Source organism: Erpetoichthys calabaricus, chromosome 9 (genome assembly GCF_900747795.2).
Source record: "Erpetoichthys calabaricus chromosome 9, fErpCal1.3, whole genome shotgun sequence".
Taxonomy (NCBI): Eukaryota; Metazoa; Chordata; class Cladistia; order Polypteriformes; family Polypteridae; genus Erpetoichthys; species Erpetoichthys calabaricus.
This window is the reverse complement of record NC_041402.2, coordinates 48,851,722-48,873,330: the sequence shown is the minus strand read 5'-3', so window position 1 is coordinate 48,873,330 and position 21,609 is coordinate 48,851,722. Positions and strand designations below refer to the sequence as shown.

The window sequence follows — 21,609 nt, the reverse complement described above, 5'->3', positions numbered from 1 at the left end:
GTATTTGGGGACATTCACTTTTTTGTTGAACTAGTTTTGACCTGCTAATATGATGACTGTCCTGCTGAAAGAAGGGTGCTTTTCTAAGCTTTTGGCTTTCCCATGACCTATTACAGGCATGGTAATGCTGCCGCCATATCTTGCTGAAGAGTGATGGAGAGAAAGAAATGGACAATTCAAGTTTTATAGTATTTTGGATTTAGGCTGAAAGGCTTAATTTTTGGTCCTGTGACCACAAGACCCTTTATCAAAACTTAGCTTGTTGGATGTTGTGCTTTTTAGCAAACACTACAGTAGTCTTATGCAGATTAGTTTTTTATTATAAGTTACATTCCTTCTACATTTTAGATAGTACTATGGAAGGTGTAGTTGAGTAATGTGGTCTTTCAAGGTCACTTTTCTAAGGTGCAGCTTCAATTTTATGATTTTTGAGCCAATAGTGATCAGAGAGAGAAAACAACATTCTTCATGTATATTTTTCTTCCTTTTATAAATCTGCATTTTTATCACCTGTCATATGTGACAGATGATTTCAGAGGTCAGTTGTAAGACAGTTGTATTTTTCTCAGTTTGAATTGTTAAAACTTGGAGCAGTGTTATGAATACATAGACTACTTTTAATTTAAAATGTCTTAAGGTTGGAAGAAGTGGAATTTTTTTTTCTACTTCAGCAGTATTTGAAAACATTTTAAGCATTTGGATACTGTAACAGGTTTTTCATGTTTTTGACCATGTCAGTTTAATTATAAAGAAATGTAAAATCAGACAACTGCAGTGTTTTAACACTGTTACACTGAAAGGGATTCCCAATTTACAAATTTTCCCAAACCACTGTTAAATGAAAATATGTGTTTGTCTTGTAGACCTGGTGATGAACTAACTCTTAGTCCAAAGATGTCGCTTGATAGCAGTGTTACATTAAGCAGCAGCAGCAGTTCATGTTTGCAGGCCAGCCCACGGAACAGTTCTGTTCTTATAACGGGACATTCGGAGACACTACCAACAAAAAATATCCAGGTAATAAAAACAGCTTGATGAATAATTGATTTTTTTAAAACCCTTGCTACACTTAAATGTAATTGTGAAACAATTAAGGAAAATTGAGTATTGCATACTTTTTCATATATAATGGTAACATATCAAATGCATATATTTTTCTTCTTGTAGGTTCCATCTTCAGCTAATCCACCACTCTTACTAGATTTGCAGTCCATTGAACCACTCCTAGGTCCTCAAGCCTCTCCAACCCGTGAACGATCTCCTGATGTTATTTCTTCTGCTTCCACGGCTATGTCACAGGACATTCCTGAAATAGCTTCAGAAACACTTCTGCGGGGAAATTCATCTGGGGAAGTTCTTGAACCAGGCCTTCATTCAGATAGCATGGCATCCGCAGCCTCTGCTCTGCATCTTTTGCCCCCTAGGAACCGACACAATTCAGAGCATAGCCATCATTCTTTGGAAATGGCACCAGTAGAGACAGAGAGACTTACCACTACTCCTTCACTTTTGGAGGCAGTACTTTCTCAAGAGAATGTTACTGCTGCAGAAAACAGCAGCAGTCAACCATGGCCTGCAGCACCTGACATAACCAGAGAAACTAGGAATAGCATTGCAGAAAGGTTAGTTGTTAAAATAAAATGTACAAAGCTGAATTTAAAGGATTAAGAAATTTCATAGTCTTAAGTTTGATTTTAAATATGAAGCATTGTAGCAAGAATAATGAAAGTTTTAAAGTATTAACAATGTGATTTTTGCCTTGAGACAGAGAAAAATAGAAAGGCCTGCACATGGTGTTTATATATTTAGAGAAAGCATGTAATAGAGTTCCCAAGCAGGAAATTGGCAAACATATGAGAGAGAAGGGTGTACTTGTGAAGTATGCAAGCATATTTAAGAATAGGTATAAGGTAGTGTAGAAATAACATGTGGATTTGCAGTTGGGTTCCATCAAAGATCATAATTAAACGTTATGTTTTTACTTAAGTTGTGGATGTTATTCCTAGGCAAATAATAGATTAGGCTCAATGGAGCATGATATTTGCGAATGATATTATGCAATGTGGTGTCATTAAGAGTATTGCAGAATCGAAACTGGAGCAGTGGAGAAGAGCTATGGAGGGTAAACCCCTTAAAAATAGTAGGAAAAGAATATTTAAGATTTAAGGGATAAGAATAAAATGGAAAAGTTAATCTCCAGTGAGAGAGGCTTTGATGGGTAGAAAAGTTAAAATACCTAGGATCATTTATTAAAGAGAATGGCAAGCTTGATTTAGCTATAAACTGTAGAATGCATTCAGGCTGGAAAATTCGGAAAAAGTTACCGGGAGTGTTTAGTGACTGAAGAATTAGTGCAAGAGTGAAGGGTAGTGATGCTCTGATAAGGTTTTTTTTTTTCCTTCTAAGGGCAGATACCATTTACTGATATCATCTTACTGGATTGGCTGGTCCCATTTTTTTTTCTCTTTAAAAAAAACTTTTACACTAAGCTCTTGCATAACCAGACCAGGGATGCCTTGTGTTCTATATTGAAGTATTAACTTTGGTATTTTTATAATTAAATTATAGACCACAGTTGATAATTGTTAATATTTCATTAAGAAAATTAAATTCTGTAGGATTATTGTTCAGTAACCATAAAAATACTAAAAAATAAAATATTTTAAAATACATGCTCTTTGATCTATAAATTGGCCAATCACGAAAAAGATTTTTTTCATTATCTGTTTTTCTAAGCTTTATAGTAATTTAGTTTCAACGCTCTTTTTACACAAAGTATTACAGTGGTTGAGCTAGCTTTTTTTTTTCTGCTGTGAACTTATTGTAAAGACTAGAGTGTAAGCCTTTACATTAAAGAAAGTGAAGTAATAACCTGAGAAAAAGAATTGGAGGAGGAGTCCTGTGCAATTAAGCATGTCAAAAAAGGATACTTAAATGAATTCAGAACTACTTACATTTTCAATAAGAAAACAAGAGATAAAGAAGAATCTGATATTAATACTTAGTAAACATTAGGCTTGTTAGTTCAACATTTTTATATTTGTTTCAGCTCCAGAGAGGATGTGAAAGAGAAACACAAAACTTCCCCATTCCATCGTCATCCGTATCACCTTCACCAACATGATAGCCAGGATGCAAGTGCAGAGCAGAGGTATGCTGGTGATAATTGGGACAGTATTATGAAATTGACCTTGTCTGTTTGCATCTCATTCTTGAGATTTTTATTTTGAGAAAACTGTATTTGCATGCTGATAATTTTTTTTTTTTGCTTGCCACATTTAATCCTTGGCAACTGCTAAATGTAAACCAAGTTCATACTCCAAAGATTTGAGTTCAAAAAGGATAAAGTAATTCCTTATGGATTTTGCATTGTGTCTTATTAGTTTAACTAATATGAGGAAATACATTGTTTTCATTTAGAAGCTAATCAAGCTCTTCCTAGTAGTTAATGTGTGCACGTAATAAAGATTTTACCTGATTGGCACTGTAATAGATACCATCTATGGCAAAACTTTTTGGAGTAATGATAAGGTTATTAAAGAAATGGCTGTTACTGACAGAGACAGAATGGTAGAAAAAGTGGGTATGCTCTTGTTTGTTGCTGGCACAAGGCTGTTGACAAAGATCGTGGAGAATATTGAGGAGTTTAACAAATATATCTAACATATAATTCAAACAATACTTTAATGAATTGCTATCAATAGAAATAAATGTTTGGCTAAATCTTTTGTGTATCCTACATATAAACATCTTGCCCCTCTCCCATTTTTTTAGGCTTTTATTAGCATATTAGCATACTCATTTTTCACTTTTGAAATGGTTAACATTTCAGGTAAGGACAGGCTTAATTATGTGGAGTGGATAATAGTATTAAAGGTAGGATGGAAATGTTGCATGGTCTTAAATTTTTCATAAATGATTGATATTTTGCACATTGTTATCTAATGACCATGTCAGTTGAAATACAGGGTTGTGGATTGTCCTAGTCTGTGCTTGTAACATTCTCTGATAATTAGTCACTTAACCTTATTGTGCTCCTGCTGTGTAAAGAGAATAAAAGTTGTAGAATAGATATACTTTAGCTGAATGTACAATGGTTCTGTTAAAAAGTTACCCGGTCATTTCCAAGAGCTTCATTTCATTAAATCACACGAAATTTGTATGATTTTAATAGTTTTAGAAAATGTAAGCCAAGTTGTATAATGTACCACTTTTACTTACCTGTTATATTTGTTAATTTCCTCATATTGTTTATAAAATTCATATTTCTGTTTTAAGGTTTTCCTGCAAAAATATTGAAGAATATAAAATACAGCTTCATTGCATGACCTGTACTGAGTATTTTTTAAATATTTTAAAGGACATGCTTAAATTTTGTTTAATCTCTGTCACAGTGATCATGATGATGAAGTAGCCAGTCTTGCCTGTTCATCTGGGAATTATGGATCTAAATCCACTCACAGGCTGCCTGTAAAGGAATGGAAGGTCTCACCACGAGGTTCTCCAAAATTAAAGAAGAAGAGCAAAAAGGATGATGGGTGGGTTTTAAGATCAGATAATGAAGCCCTTGATTTTTAAATTCTTATCTGACAGTTTACATTAAGTGCTTCAGCTTTAAATGCCTAATGCGGAGAGTTACGAAAACAAATTACATTTGTAATTTACATCTAGCCTCTTAAGTAAAATGGTATGCCTATCTTCAGTCAAATTTATGCTGTTGATGGTAACATACCCACCAAGCTCCTACTAGCATTTTTCTTAGATAATATAAACGGTTCCCCCATTTATTAGGGGCTGGTGCACTGCAAGTGCTGTCCAATTTTACTTCTTTATTGTTAATCTAATTCTTTTTATTATTATTCTGCTGTCTTAAAGCAGTAACTCGGCCAGAATGGGGGGGGGGGGGGGGGGGGGGGGGGGGGGGGACTAATACATAAAAAGAGACATGCAAATATGTGGTTGTCTATATATTATATTTCTCTGCCTTAAATTTGGTTCAAAAAGCATTTGTCACAAGTCTCTGTGCTGGAGTTAAAATTCTGTGAGAGACAAACAAAAAAAGGCGCATGATTTTTTTTTTTTTAAATTATATAAATTTACCCTTTTCTGGACAAAGCACATACAGAAAAGACATGATTGGGTGAAGTTTTTAATTCAGCTTTTCAGTATTCTTTATTCCATTGAAACTTTGTAACTGAGATGGCACCATACTCTTCCTTGAGGAATTACTTTGAGTAATGCAATTAACTAACTCAATAAATAGCCACTAACTAAATAAAATAAAGTAGCTTTTCTATGCAAATGTCCCCCAGCAGCTAATGAGGTATGCATAAACTAGGCCACAACATCTCAGTGTTGGACTGAAATGTAGTGCAGGATAAGGTGTTTCTGAGACCACCCATATCATCCACTCCACTGCTTTGCTGTTTAATGAAACCCCCAACACCCCCCCCCCCCAATTTTATGAGTATTTATTAAAGAACAACAAAAATTTTAAATTAAAATGGTAAAATGCAGAAAGTAAGTAATAGAAAAATAATATTCTTACAAAAGTTTAGCAGGGATGACACATTAAGACCTTCCTCTCTATCTTCAAATTTTGCAAATTTCATTCCATTTTTACAACAAAAAAACAGAATTGTTTGGATCCTCCTGTTTGTTACTTCACTTTTGTTCAATCCTGGACTTTCCTCAACCCGGATTATATTAACATAAACAATTTCATTTTTATAGATAACCTATCAAACATATGATTAAAATATTCTGCCTTTGCTTAAATAATGCTTAGTTACTTCTGATTACATGTAACAAGTTTCACACTTCTTTTTTTAAACAGCACTTCTAAGAATTAAAATGTAATAATATTTTAAGGCATAATATGAGTAATAAAGCAGTTCAGTTTTTCTCCAGTCCTACACAGGAAACTAAAAAACTGCTTAGTTCATGTTTTTCAAACTGCTTACTGCAGAAAGTTAGTTTTTAATTTAAGCATTTATAGGGGAACTTCTAAAACCTCCGAGGTTCAAAATTTCAGATTCCTGTTCAGAAAGTGACCAGTGTTGTGCCATTGTCATTCTCACCAGTAGTCCATTATGTACTCTGCAATTGCTCTAAAGTGTCAATTGCACTTTTACAAACAATTTTTTTTTAAATTTACTATCAGTGTCTCAAGTCTGTATCTGGCCCAATTCGGATTTTAGGCCAACCTTTTGCCAGTGGACCAGGGTGGTGTGGTTTCCAAACACTGTCTCGGCACATCCACTAATGTATCACATTTTATTAAATTACATGTTGTATAATTTGGATCAAACATACGAGTGCCAACAACAATAGAAGGCAATTCTAGATTGCCATTACACTTACTTGTTTGGCTCAATACTCAATACTAAGTGGATGCTACTTGGGGTGCAATTACCTCTTCAAATCACAACTATCTGTTTATTATTAGAATGGTTTAGTTTAGACCCATGCTGAACCGAAAAGGAAAAATGTGTGTATTCACTATAGGGGTGATAAATGTGCTTTACGTAGTCATTTGAAGTAATATTTTCATAACACAATACAAAATGTCAATTCCTCAGAAAGTAGTTAGAGATCATACAGAAATATGTTGGTTTTTTTTAATAACTGAGTTGATTGCAGCCAGCTTGGCCTACTTTAGGTTTTAAGGTTGCCAATTCAGACCCATCTTCATACTCAACATGCTATCTTAAAGGAATATTTAGCCCATAAATGATATTTTTATTTGTTTCTTACCCCATCCTAGTGATGGATAAGAAAAAAAAAATCATAATTTAAAGTGTAATGGGGAGAAATGAGTTTTAATATATTACAAGCCAATAGTGACCAATGCTGTACAACAGCAAACAATACAAAACATATCCATGGGGAAAAAAAAAAACCCATAAAAATTCCTGGTTAAGTAATGTATGGAAAAATAACATTTTTGAGAGGAGTTTTGTTTTATCCAAATCTTTTAACATTGATTAGCACTGTTTGTTAAAACATAAATACAGGTAAATAATTTTATTAAAGTTCTGTGCTTGAAAAGGAAATGTTATAGAACGATACTAGATAAAGTGCTGTTGGTTATTTCATTTTACAGGCCCAAGACAAGACTGTTGATTGATGTTTAATAAAATGTTTTGTTGCAGACTTGGTTTTATTGACAGTTTGTAACTTTTTTTTTCACTTTTGTTCTTGGTCATTTTTGTAGGGGGTTGTGGTTTTTACAGGCTTCTAATGCAGCTCAATTCCATTTCTTCACTCATATGTGACGCACATTCGATATATTAAGTTAACTGTAAAAAGCAAAAAAAAATAACAACAAAACATGGAACCAGAACTTCTCAGATTGAATTTATGTGGTAATAAGTGTGATTCAGACATGTGATTTCAGTGTAAGCTGTGTCTGAATACTTGAATCAGAATTGTCTGGAAATGTACAGTCCCCAATTAATTTTACGCCAGTATTTATGGCATAGCCATGTCATATCTTTGCATTAAAAATCAAGATAAATTACAGTGCTGACTCTGTGTGCCAATGGAAAGAAAATGAGCGCAGACTTAATCATTTGCGCAGACTGTCTCCATCCAATACTACTTGTTTTTCTGATCAAAATGGCATGCCTTAATATTGTATTTTCAATAGTTTTGCAGACAGACGTTGACATAAATGATCAAATGTATTCCTTGATGTTCCAAAATTGTGATACCATTGTTCACAGCTGCTAACTGTTTTATGATAAAGACATTTAGATTGCAACACATGAATTATCTAATGTAATTTTAAAAAAAGTATTTATTTTATTTCTCAGGGATGCATTACTTATAAGGTCCTCAGATTATGTGCACCAGGTACGTTTCCTTGTGTCCATTTTTGTTTTTAAATTTGTATTTTGATTTAATAGTATGCTTTTCATGTGAAATTTACCTTCAGAGAGAGCAAGAGGTTTCTACTTTTTGCTTGATGGATCTTTGTTTTGGTTTATTTATAATTCTCTGTTTTGCTGTCTTTGATATCAAACTTATACTTCTCCAAGTGTGATCATTTAAAACCTGTATAATGTATAAGTAAAAAACAGGAATTCTTACAAGCTTGTTACGTTGCGTTTTATACCTAGATATGCATTGTTTTTATATGTATTTTTTCAGGTACTAAGCTTAAGGTTTTATCATTAAATGGTATTTTTCTGTTAAAACCTTTTTCTGCAGGGAGGTATAATACATGACTGTATACATCATGCATTAAGATGTGTCAAAATTTATGGTGATTTTTGCATTCTATAGTGTGGAAAGTGCTGCTTAAGGGGAGTAAAATGTACATAATGCTTGTTTTATGGTGCAGGTGAACCCAGAAGTTCAAGAAGAGCTATTGTCACTAGTACGGACACAGCAGAGAGAGATTGCAGAGCTGAAACAGAGCCAACTTGACCTGATGCAGAGACTCACTAACCACATGGACTCTATCCAAGGCTCTATCCTGGGGCACGTAGAGCATATGATGGTAACTCAACAAGAACAAGAGCGTATCCTTCAGCCAGCTGGTAGATGGCATAGTGTTGATTTCTTATTATCAGTATTGGATTTCCTGGTGATACAGCCTTGACAAAAGTTAAAACTGGTGAAAATTTACAAAAAAGTTTTTCTAATGGAGCTTCATTTCTTGGTGAAAGCAAAATCAAACCTTTAATGTAGTGTTTGATTTTTAATGTTTTGCCTACATTATGTAAAATTATTCAAAAATTATTTAGCATCCTTTAGCTTTTTAATGTGTATTTTTTAAACAAAACATTCTGACATTAACACTCACTAGTACTTTATTTTTGATGTAACATATCCAGCAGCTGATTAAATAAAATCAAAATATCAGGGGATCTGTCATTAACCCTGCAGGATTTGTGTTGACAGGTTGAATCAGTTATATAATGCTGCAATCTGCTGTTGCGCTTGGCTTATACAACAAGGATGTAGCAGATGCTGTGAGGCATTGTAAATAGGTCCTTTGCCCATAAGGATTCTACAGAAACATTCATTTTGCACATTCTTCCCCTCTTATATCATGTTTTCCATATTTTACGTGTATTAGTACTTTTCAGATTGGTATATATTAATGAACCTATTCCGTGCTAGCGATAGCATTAATTTTGCATACTATTAATTGCAATAATTCTAAAACAAAAGTTATTAAATATAGTAGAGGTTATTATTCTGGCTTTGTCATATATAACTTTTTTGAAAACCCTATGAATATTTAAATTTATATTTTTTTAAAGTTTCATTGATAATTGAGAAACTATGACTAAGAAGACTAATTTATTGACATTTCAAACTTATATCACTGTGTGTCATGTTCTACTTGTGGACACAAAGAACTGGGCCTTTTTTGGTTTTAATTCTAAATATGCATTAATGTTAGAATAGTTTTGTTTTTCTTCAGCTTATATTAAGTCATAATTTCCCAAGATACCAAGTGCTGTCTATCTCTCATTTACTATTGAGCAAATGAGTGATTCGTACCATTTAGATTCGCCAGTCTAAATTTTAAAAATGTAACTGTTATATATACCTTTCCTTGCACAAATTCTTCCCTCAATAGCAATTTAACAGGTAACATGAAAAGCTGGTACTGTGATTCTGCATTTTAATTGCTAAAGTTCTAAGTTGTAATATTGAAACTAACAGGGTATATTGAACATTTAAGCCCATGAACTTTGTAAGAATGTGTTTTATTATTAATGTGTCACTGCCAATGTGTTTTCAGTATTATAGAGTTTTATAGATAACTGGTAATACTTATTTTTTCTGAAGAAACTTGATATCTGTTATTCACTGGATGTATTCATTTTTTGTGTGGTACTTATATGAGCAGTAACTAGTATTATGAAAAATCAATGTGCTACTTTGAAAGAGACAGGTTGATATCTTCTAGTTATCTCATTATTTTATACCAGATTAATATCTTGCCCTTTATAAACCTTTTCTTTTTAAGACAACGGAGAAGACCAAATGTTATATAATGAGGCAAAGTAATTTTGAATTTCATTCTTATGAAATAGAGCAGCATTCCTTTTTTGATTTTTTTTTTTTTTTAAAGCCTGGAGCTATTCAATTTGACAATGTTAGAGTTCCTTTATGAGGCATTCAGAAAGACGAATAGAACGGATATTAGCTGATGGACATGAACGAAACCGGCAGATGCAAGAACATCTGTCCCAGCATCTTTCTCAGACCCTATCAAACACCTTGTCAAATCGTCTGGATAAGGCTGTCCGGGAGGAACTCAAGAAGACTGTATCTCAATGTAAGTTAGTTCAAGTTACTTAAATTGACTTGATATATTGTTTAGAATGCTGTTCCTCTCTTTATAAGCAAAGCAAATTGTTCAGTATATTCTTTTAAAAAATTTACAAACACTAACAACCATTATAGTCAATATTAAAGTTAGTATGCCTTGTTAATTGGTTTAAAAAACATTTATTATTTAAAGGAGTTGATTGACATCTTTTTTTAATTGGCTTAGACAGGCACTATTATTTTACGGGCCGCTGCTTTTTTTTTTCACTTGCTGTGTTCTCTATGAACAAAAGACGCTGTATTTTTTGAGGGAACTGAGTAAACAAACTTTTGTTTTGGGAATATGGTGGCTCTGATGGGCCTTTTGACTTGCCAAAGTCTAAACAAGTTTCCGCCAACCTTCAAGGCCCTTAAACATAAAGAAAACTAAGTAAACTTGCACGCTAGTGCATAAGCACTTTAAACATATAAACGTTTTTTAAATGGCATTTAAATTTATATATTAAGGCTTATGAATATTCTAGATGATCAGGTTAAAAGCAAGCTGTATTGTGTTAGCTAGTTTGAACTATACACGAGTTTATGAATTGCTTATTAAAACTGCCATCTGCATTCATCTCCAGTGGCTTAGCCCCTGTGCTGGTAAGCCAGATTGTATGCGGCTATATGCCACTGCCGAAAGACGCAGCTGCTTGTACTCTCAGGCTGTTACTTTGGCATGTATACATACATTCTAGATAGCCGTTAAGTTCATATATCAATGCTTCATCATGAATCAATATATTAATTAAGGCAAAGCAAAACATGTATCAGCTGGCTTTGAACAATATAAGGATTTAGGGGTTAATTAATAAGGCTTTAGCACTGTGCTTGCCGACTCAAGGCCACTTGCCTGTTTCCAGCTTCAGCAGCTTAGCCCTTATCAATGAAGTTGCATGCTGTGCTTACTAGCACAGCTGCCTTTGATTTTAGTCTTATGGGATGCTGGTGCAACAAGCAATTATTAATTGAGCAAGTTCAGTTTCTCATATGTGAGTCATCCCGGTTCCATCTTAATGATGAGGACCGATCAATTAAAAGGCCTCCAATCTTTATTAGATTAAGATTAGGAATGTGAGAACATGAGGAATGTAAAACATGATCAGGTGATGGTCATCTCCAGGCCAGGCGACAAGTATGACCTTCGAGTCCTAATGATTGTTTTGAAAAGCCTGCTGATTATTAGGGGAAAGAAGTTTACAAGGTGAGGTAATTGTTATGAAAACAGGTACAGCACAAGGTCATTATTATGAAGAAACCTAGCGTTTTGAGGGAGACAATGCCCTGGCCACATTGTCTTCCCCTGTCCCTTCCATGCCACTGGTATCCCAGCTGGGCAAGAATAGCTCCAGCTGGGAAGCCAGTTTCCCCATGGTGTGTCTCACAATATATACTGCTCAGAAAAATTAATTTTTAATCAGAGTATAGCATCAAGTCATTGAAAGTTCTAGGATATTGATCTGGTCAGTTAAGTAGCAGAGGAGTTTGTTAATCAGTTTCAGCTGCTTTGGTGTTAATGAAATTAACAACAGGTTCACTAGAGGGGCAACAATGAGACGACCCCCAAAACAGGAATGGTTTAACAGGTGGATTGATCTGGTCAGTTAAGTAGCAGAGGAGTTTGTTAATAAGTTTCAGCTGCTTTGGTGTTAATGAAATTAACAACAGGTTCACTAGAGGGGCAACAATGAGACGACCCCCAAAACAGGAATGGTTTAACAGGTGGAGGCCAATGACATTTTTCCCTCCTCATCTTTTCTGACTATTTTTTCACTAGTTTTGCATTTGGCTACGGTCAGTGTCACTACTGGTAGCATGAGGTGATACCTGGACCCTACAGATGTTGCACAGGTTGTCCAACTTCTCTCATCAATATGTGCCATTGCCAGAAGGTTTACTGTGTCTCCCAGCACAGTCTCCAGGGCATGTAGTAGATTCCAGGAGACAGGCAGTTGCTCTAGGAGAGCTGGACAGGGCCGTAGAAGGTCTTTAATCCATTAGCAGGACCGGTATCTGCCCCTTTGGACAAGGAGGAACAGGATGTGCCTGCCAGAGCTCTACAAAATAACCTCCAGCAGGCCACTGATGTGAATGTCTCTGACCAAACAATCAGAAACAGACTTCATGAGGGTGGCCTGAGGGCCCGACATCCTCTAGTGGGTCCTGTGCTGACTGCCCAGCACCGTGGAGCTCGTTTGGAATTTGCCATGAATACCAGAATTACTGGCGCCCTGTGCTTTTCACTGATGAAAGCAGGTTCACCCTGAGAATATGTAACAGACGTGAAAGGGTCTGCAGAAGCCATGGAGACTGTTACGCTGCCTGTAACATTGTTCAGCATGACAGGTTTGGTGGTGGGTCAGTGATGATCTGGGGAGGCATATCCATGGAGGGACGCACAGACCTCTACAGGCTAGACAATGGCACTTTGGCTGCCATTGGGTATTGGGATGAAATCCTTGGACCCATTGTCGAACCCTATGCTGGTGCAATGGGTCCTGGGTTCTTCCTGGTGTACGACAAAGCCTGGCCTCATGTGGCGAGAGTATGCAAGCAGTTCCTGGAGGATGAAGGAATTGATCACATTGACTGGCCCCCACGCCAGTGATTGTTCCGTTCAGTTTGATCAGTAATAACAGATCTACTATGTTTCTGAAAAAGACATTTGGAACTAATCTGGCTGTTGTTGACAGACTTTTCCCTAGTAGCATGGTGACCTAAAATTCAAACATTTTAGACAAAAACCTAAATAGAATAAACAATAGCTATGTATGTACAACCAGTTTAATTCTCTATAGTATTGTAAGATGCATGGGTAGAGAGACCTTCAAATATAAATATCATAAGAAATGCAGTGTGATGTTTAACTTCTCGAATCTCAGGTGCATAATTCTGTCATACAAGACTGTGCAGCTCTGTTTAACTGGTTCATATTTCACTTGGGACTCAATGCTCCTCTTGGTTTTGCTGTTACTGGCTGAGCCCAGGTTTATATTTCATAAAGAAGCAGGTATCTAATGAAGTATATCTTTTGTCAGTGTAGTCTGGATATGGTTGTTTCTTACATATACAAAGGTAATTTCCTTTTGTACATGTTGCACTGTGTACTGTTGTACATTTTTCTACTTTCAAATATTTTGTGCTTTTCTTTCATAGTCCCTTTTTTAGCATTAAACCATGAAGAGAGTATCTTGGCCTGGTTCAAATTCACTGAATGTTTTGAACATTCACTACTTGCTTCCTTTGCAGTAAAAACAATGATTGATTAGATGTTGCTTGTCATGGATATTTTCTTAAGGTGTTGTTTTTTTTTAATCTGTTTATCAATACTTTTTTCTTTTATCATTCAACTAGAAGATCAAACCATTATCTCTGTAATCTCATAGTCTTGGCTTGCAGGTGTTTTACATTTTTTTTTTTTGTGTGTGTGTTTTTAAAGTTTGTTTTGTCCAAGTATTCATCATTTGTTGTTTTTTTCCCCCATATTTTTGTTCTGTTTAATATTTTTTATGTAGTAAATGCAAGTAGCACTTTAGAAAATTGTAGCTGTTTAAAAATGTAAAAAAATGATCCGCTTTCCTAGTTATCTTTATTTTAATGTTGTGTTTTCTAGCTGTATCAAAATGTCTTGAGCCTGTCACAGGCCAATTAAGTAACACAATTGCTGCAAAACTCACTGCAGTAGAAGGGACATTAAAGGAGAATGTGGCAAAACTTGTGAAAGCAAAGGTTGGTTTTTCTTTAAATATTTTTTAACACTGATCTTAATTATAAATGTTATTTCATTTTCAAATTAAATAATGGGTTGGTACAGTGAGCTATTAGTTAGTACTTTCTCCTCATTGTTCCATGTTATTCCAAGCTCATGCACTATGTGGGGTTTGCCCCTCTTGGCTATACTTGTGCATTTCTCTTAATGCTCTATTTTCCTCCCTTGTCCTGAAGACATGAAGTTCAACTTGATTAGGCCAGTTTGCCTTCTGTGAGTGAGAATGTTCTGGGGCCTCATGTATAACGCCGTGCGTAGAACTCACACGATAACATGGCGTAAGCACAAAAGCGGGATTGTGCGTACGCACAGAAAAATCCAGATGCAGGAATCTGTGCGCACGCATACTTTCACGTTCTTCCACTACATAAATCCCGATCGGCGTGAAAAGTAACGCACGTGCACGCGCCTTCTGTCCCGCCCCAACTCCTCCCAGAATTATGCCTCTTTGAATATGCAAATCAATATAAATAGCCTTCTGTGAAAAGACAATGGGAAAAGCACAGGGGAAAATATAAGAATTTCAGTGAATACCAAGTGGAGGCAAAGGAAAAACATACTATTTGTTGGTTTAAACAGTGGTATAATCAACAAAATAAAGTTGATCGAGTGACAGAGTGTCGGAGAAACTCGAAAGATCAAATTCACAAAGTCGCACAGTGCCCGAAATAAAAAAGAAATCACATATCAAAGTCGCCGTGAAAAGCAAGTCGTAGCCCACCGTCTTAGTGTCATATGAAAGCTTATTAGGGAACAGACAAAAAAATAGGCACACAGTGGGAAAAAAAAGCACGAAATGTCAACTTTAATCTCGAAATTTCCACTTTAATCACGTAGTTTATTTTGACATTAAAGTAGAACATCATAAACTTCATCTTAAAATCGTTTATTTTACTAGTTTCTCAAGTAGCACGTTAAATGCTTTGTTCTGTATTTGATCTTCTATGTGCTCTATGTGTGTGAATCACTACGTGCTTCCATTCTTTCTCTTTCTCCGACAGGACACAGAATCCATTACATTTGTGATATTACAGCTCTCTGAATAATTAAAATACTGAGATGTATACGTGATATCATTTTCATGATGATAGGAATGAAAGCATGTTATTAAACATGGGAACACGGTGGCGCAGTGATTGTTCATATCTCATGCAAGAGGCTTTCTGTGCCATGTGCGACCTTCGATGAAATAATTTATCACAGCAGTACTGTCTCTTTCAAACGTACTAATCTCCAATTCCTGTCCTTCCTTTTCTTTCTCCAAATACCCAATCGCCACACAATCAGCTCTGTAATAGACGTTAAGCCATCTGTAAGCTTAGAACGCAGATTCTTCAAATCTTTTAAGGAACATTGAAATATCTTCGTAGTACATGTATAATTATTCTATCCGTCTATCCTTCCAGTGTCGCGTCAGCGCAAGAATACAACGCAATGCAGGAACAATCCCTGAACTAGCTAGCGCTGCGGCACCGTGTCTTCACATGTTTAATTATTAACAATACAGATTATTTAAATGAAGTTAAAGTTTTATCTGTATACTATAAGCAACATATTTTGCTGCATTTCATCTTAAAAATGATATTGTCATCATACGCGCTTTATAAAGTGGCGCAGGTTGTGCAATATTATAACTGTAGTGTCAGTTTAAAGTGAGGTCATTGTACTTATAAGTACAAACAGTTCTACAAGGAGCACTTGATGGACTGATTGGGTGCGTTTATAGTTCTTGGGATGAAACTGTTTCTGAAACGCGAGGTCCGTACAGGAAAGGCTTTTGACGCTTTTTGCCGTGGTTGAGGTAGTGTGTACTTGAAACTGTATACTGATAATTCTCTTTCCGATCAATTGCTGCTGTGATTCACACTCAGATACAGTGATATAAATACTCCGAGTGGTGCAGTGAGAGTAATATGGAAAAAGATGATCCGCTGTGGCAACCCTTAACGGGAGCAGCTGAAAGAAGAAGAAGATGATGCAGTGAGAGTAACAACGCTAAAGCAGTTATGGTATTTGGAATACTATGGCTATTACCTGGACCATTATATTGCTACAGGTTAATTACAATCAGATGCATTACACCAATAAACAATATGCAGTTAGTTTCAGTGTATTTATAAAGCCGCGTCAGGAATGTGGATCTAAGAAAGAAAGGGTGATCACATAGGAACAGTAGCACTGCTTTGACGCTGGGTGCCGCCAGTCTGCAAAACCGAGCGGAGAAATTGCGTACGCCAAGGTATGAGTTACCGTGGAAATGTGCATGGCTTTACGCCAAGTTTAGGTTTTATACATCACGATTTGAGCGTGGAAAGGTTCGTACGCAACATTTCTGTGCGTACGCACCGTTTATACATGAGGCCCCTGGTGTCTTATTCATATCTGATTTCCTGCCATACATCGCCCTTTATTAGGATAAGCAGATTTTGAAAATGAACAGATGAACATAATGTTTAAATATAGGTGGATTTGTTTTCTATCAATATAAAAATTACTACATTTAATATTTGATATGAAAAGTCTTGAAACAAATGTTAATGTCTTGCAGGTTTTGTGTACAAAACGGTGTCGTTCCACTAATTGGGAATCATAGGGTATTTGTTATCCTCTCCATATCTCTCTGTTATAAAAGGAAATCATGACACGAGACTTTTTCAAAGAGATAATTTCAAGTCCCGTGAGACGAGACTTTTGCTAGGAAATTTATTCCATGCACATGGTCCAATCACCTCTCATTCATGTGAATACTTTTGTCAGACACAGTTCCTGCTCTCTATCTCTCATTCGTGTGGATGCTTTTGTCAGACACACTTCCTGCGCTCTCAGCTGTTATAAATCTTTACGTTTTCCTCATTTTAAGTCGTTTATGAAAAGTCCTCCCTTTCATTCTTTAAAGAAGCTTTTCTGAACAGAATTCTTATACATACAGTCTATTCGTTTTTTTCGTAATAGTCCATTTCTGGACAATAATTCTATACGTTCTAGATGACACGTCAATGACTAAGAGAAGAAGAAAAGGCAGCACGTCAAAGAGGCCCAAAAGCGTTGGAGAGAAAAGAATTCAGAAAAGAACAATAATAATCTAAGCCCGGACCAAATGGAATTGAAAACCTATCCGGTCCAAGCAGGGACGGAATAAATGACAAAGTAGAAGACAAAGTAGAACATTATAAAGAGGTTCAAAAACATTGCCGCAATGCGTATGCAGAGCAGGTTAAAGATTATGAAAGTAGTAAAATTCGAAAGGCACGAAAAACTGATAGTAAAGATCGCATTAGTGCTAACAAATGGAAATTATTACTCGGTGAAATAACGGAACAGCGAAAAGAGATCAAATATATGGACATAGGTGATATGACAAGTATGTAGATATTGTTCGGCTTTAAAGTTTAAGTTGGAAACTTATAGATTGTCTAATTCTTGTTGTTATCAGGGAAAAGTAGTGTTTCTTCCCGATGAAGGGGCATATCGGGCTAGAATTAAAAGATTTGTTGTTTGCCGTATGTTTTTACTGAAGTGTTACAGTAAAAGTGTAAATTTAAAAAGTATTTGCATGTACATTTCAAAGCCAAACAGAAAGAAAATGTATAACTCAACGAATACCTCTAACGCAACATGAAACATAATTTTCTTTCATTTTAATACGTTTTTACTTTTTTTTACTATGGTTAATTACTCGCTGTAATGTAAAACAGTTCTATTATGCATATGTAATAGTTCCCATGAAAATAACAATTGCTTTAAATTGTACATTCGGTTACCCATACCCAGGGGTTGGCAAGCGAAGCGAGTAAGGAGCAGAGCCCCCTGGTACTGTATTATAATATTTGTCCATTTTTTCAAAGTGAATGATTTGTTTTTTTTTGTTTTTTTTGGTCAGTTAAGACTTTTGCAGTAAAAGATCTCTATCATCTTTTTTCTTAATGACAGATTTTTTTATATTTTGAAAATAAATGTATAAACAATATTTGTTTATAGTTTTTAAGTTACTTTAGAAACTTGCTTTAGTGTATTATATAAAATTCTATTTTTTTCTGAATTACCACCTCTGTTTGCATCTCATGTTTATGGTTTTAAAAACTTGTGTTGTCTCCAATTTAAAGAACACTACAGATGCCATTGGAAGGTCTGTTGCTGATACTCTTCAGGGAACCATCCAAACATCTTATAAGGAAGCTTTCCAGAGTGTAGTGTTACCAGTATTTGAAAAGGGATGTCAGTCCATGTTTCAACAAATCAATGAGAGTTTCAAGCAAGGAACTGCAGAATGTAAGTTTGCTTATTATATTTCATACTTTATTGGATAATTTGATTTGAATTAAATTTATTTAAGTAAATCCTTAGTGGTTCCCTATTTAAACAAATTTGCATAATCCAGCTGTGTCTTTTTGTGTCTCTGTAAATTTATTTTCTTCATTAGTTGGAAAAATCTGCTTAGGAGCATAATGTGCAGGTACAAGAATAGCTAAAAAGCAAAACATTAAGCCTTGGATTTTTTTTTTTGGAAACAACCCCTATGTGGTCAGCAAAAGTTATTAATCACAACTGAAGAAGTATTTGAATTCCTGTGTGTTCCAGAAAGTCCAAAACAGTTTATGCAAATCTAATTTTCAAAGACTGTTTTTGACTTTTTGAAAAATGGAAGCGTTGAAACAATGATTCAGAGCCAAACAATTTAAATTCTTTTTAAAAATGAAAAGGTTTATTAAAACAAAGAAAAATCTCATCTTAAAATTACATGTGAAAAGTAAATCGACAAAAATGCATTATTTTTTAATAAATATTTTAGTAAATCAGTCAAAGAGACTTTTTTATTAAAAGATTTAAGAATCATGGCACAATTTTACAAGCAAGTAACATGATCTTTTCTTTCTGGTTTTCACATTTTTTGTTTGCTTAAATAAGGCTGTGTAGTACCTTGTTTAAAGTAAACAAATATTACTTTTTATTTTCAAATTAAACACATTCATTTTTGTGGCCCCCATTATACTTAGCTGCATTACTTCAAAAAATCCTCTTCATTCTTTGATAAATTTTATGTTGAAATACTGTGTAATTTTGTGTTTTTGTGGCGTTGTAATTGTAAGGTTACCCATTTATTTTTATGTTTGAAAGAAAAAAGAAAATTTTTTTTTTTTTTTTGCTTTTCTCCAATTCAGTATAGGATTCTTTGCAGTATTTTAAAAAGAGTTGCATTTTCATCTATGAGTTTTAAACCAATTTGCACCAAGTTTTATGCTTATATCAACACATCTGACCATGTCTGGTATATTGATTTGGCCTACACACAGCATGTGAATAGACTTAGATAGATAGATAGATAGATAGATAGATAGATAGATAGATAGATACTTTATTAATCCCAAGGGGAAATTCACATTAAAAGTAAAAAGTTAAAGTTTATAAAAAAAAATCTTATTTTCAGTTTTATAAGCCTTTTTGTTTTTAGGTGCAAATTGATTATTTTGTAAATAGCAACTAATTAAAAAAAAAAAAAAACCTGCTGAATGTAGTCTCAGTGTAGATGGATGGATGTATGTGTGTGTGTGTATATATATGTGTATATTTGTGTGTATATATGTGTATATATGTATACAGTATATATGTGTGTGTATATATGTGTGTATAGATGTATATATATGTGTGTGTGTACAGTGGTGTGAAAAACTATTTGCCCCCTTCCTGATTTCTTATTCTTTTGCATGTTTGTCACACAAAATGTTTCTGATCATCAAACACATTTAACCATTAGTCAAATATAACACAAGTAAACACAAAATGCAGTTTTTAAATGATGGTTTTTATTATTTAGGGAGAAAAAAAATCCAAACCTACATGGCCCTGTGTGAAAAAGTAATTGCCCCCTTGTTAAAAAATAACCTAACTGTGGTGTATCACACCTGAGTTCAATTTCCGTAGCCACCCCCAGGCCTGATTACTGCCACACCTGTTTCAATCAAGAAATCACTTAAATAGGAGCTGCCTGACACAGAGAAGTAGACCAAAAGCACCTCAAAAGCTAGACATCATGCCAAGATCCAAAGAAATTCAGGAACAAATGAGAACAGAAGTAATTGAGATCTATCAGTCTGGTAAAGGTTATAAAGCCATTTCTAAAGCTTTGGGACTCCAGCGAACCACAGTGAGAGCCATTATCCACAAATGGCAAAAACATGGAACAGTGGTGAACCTTCCCAGGAGTGGCCGGCCGACCAAAATTACCCCAAGAGCGCAGAGACGACTCATCCGAGAGGTCACAAAAGACCCCAGGACAACGTCTAAAGAACTGCAGGCCTCACTTGCCTCAATTAAGGTCAGTGTTCACGACTCCACCATAAAAAAGAGACTGGGCAAAAATGGCCTGCATGGCAGATTTCCAAGACGCAAACCACTGTTAAGCAAAAAGAACATTAGGGCTTGTCTCAATTTTGCTAAGAAACATCTCAATGATTGCCAGGACTTTTGGGAAAATACCTTGTGGACTGATAAGTCAAAAGTTGAACTTTTTGGAAGGCAAATGTCCCGTTACATCTGGCATAAAAGGAACACAGCATTTCAGAAAAAGAACATCATACCAACAGTAAAATATGGTGGTGGTAGTGTGATGGTCTGGGGTTGGTTTGCTGCTTCAGGACCTGGAAGGCTTGCTGTGATAGATGGAACCATGAATTCTACTGTCTACCAAAAAATCCTGAAGGAGAATGTCCGGCCATCTGTTCGTCAACTCAAGCTGAAGCGATCTTGGGTGCTGCAACAGGACAATGACCCAAAACACACCAGCAAATCCACCTCTGAATGGCTGAAGAAAAACAAAATGAAGACTTTGGAGTGGCCTAGTCAAAGTCCTGACCTGAATCCAATTGAGATGCTATGGCATGACCTTAAAAAGGCGGTTCATGCTAGAAAACCCTCAAATAAAGCTGAATTACAACAATTTTTGCAAGATGAGTGGGCCAAAATTCCTCCAGAGCGCTGTAAAAGACTCATTGCAAGTTATCGCAAACGCTTGATTGCAGTTATTGCTGCTAAGGGTGGCCCAACCAGTTATTAGGTTCAGGGGACAATTACTTTTTCACACAGGGCCATGTAGGTTTGGATTTTTTTTTCTCCCTAAATAATAAAAACCACCATTTACAAACTGCATTTTGTGTTTACTTGTGTTATATTTGACTAATGGTTAAATGTGTTTGATGATCAGAAACATTTTGTGTGACAAACTTGCAAAAGAATAAGAAATCAGGAAGGGGGCAAATATTTTTTCACACCACTGTATATACTGTATGTATATACTTTATATGTGTGTATATATATATATATATATATATATATATATATATATATATAATGTGTATATATGTACAGTACTGTGCAAAAGTTTTAGGCAGGTGTGAAAAAATGCTATAAACAAAGAAAGTGTTAATCATTTATTTTCATCAATCAACAAAATGCAGTGAATGAACAAAAGAGAAATCTAAATCAAATCAATATTTGGTGTGACCACCCTT

General features: G+C 35.1%; 1 protein-coding gene across 1 annotated transcript in view; it reads left to right on the top strand.

Annotated features, from left to right (window-relative positions):
- Positions 1 to 21,609, top strand: part of edc4 (enhancer of mRNA decapping 4) — a 121,528-nt gene that overhangs the window by 77,551 nt on the left and 22,368 nt on the right. The window contains exons 17-25 of the mRNA XM_028809617.2: positions 864 to 1,017; positions 1,168 to 1,622; positions 3,050 to 3,151; positions 4,395 to 4,538; positions 7,818 to 7,857; positions 8,348 to 8,528; positions 10,148 to 10,303; positions 13,949 to 14,064; positions 18,208 to 18,373. Of these exons, the coding sequence (XP_028665450.2) occupies positions 864 to 1,017; positions 1,168 to 1,622; positions 3,050 to 3,151; positions 4,395 to 4,538; positions 7,818 to 7,857; positions 8,348 to 8,528; positions 10,148 to 10,303; positions 13,949 to 14,064; positions 18,208 to 18,373 (1,514 nt within the window). The remainder of the gene's footprint in view (positions 1 to 863; positions 1,018 to 1,167; positions 1,623 to 3,049; positions 3,152 to 4,394; positions 4,539 to 7,817; positions 7,858 to 8,347; positions 8,529 to 10,147; positions 10,304 to 13,948; positions 14,065 to 18,207; positions 18,374 to 21,609) is intronic.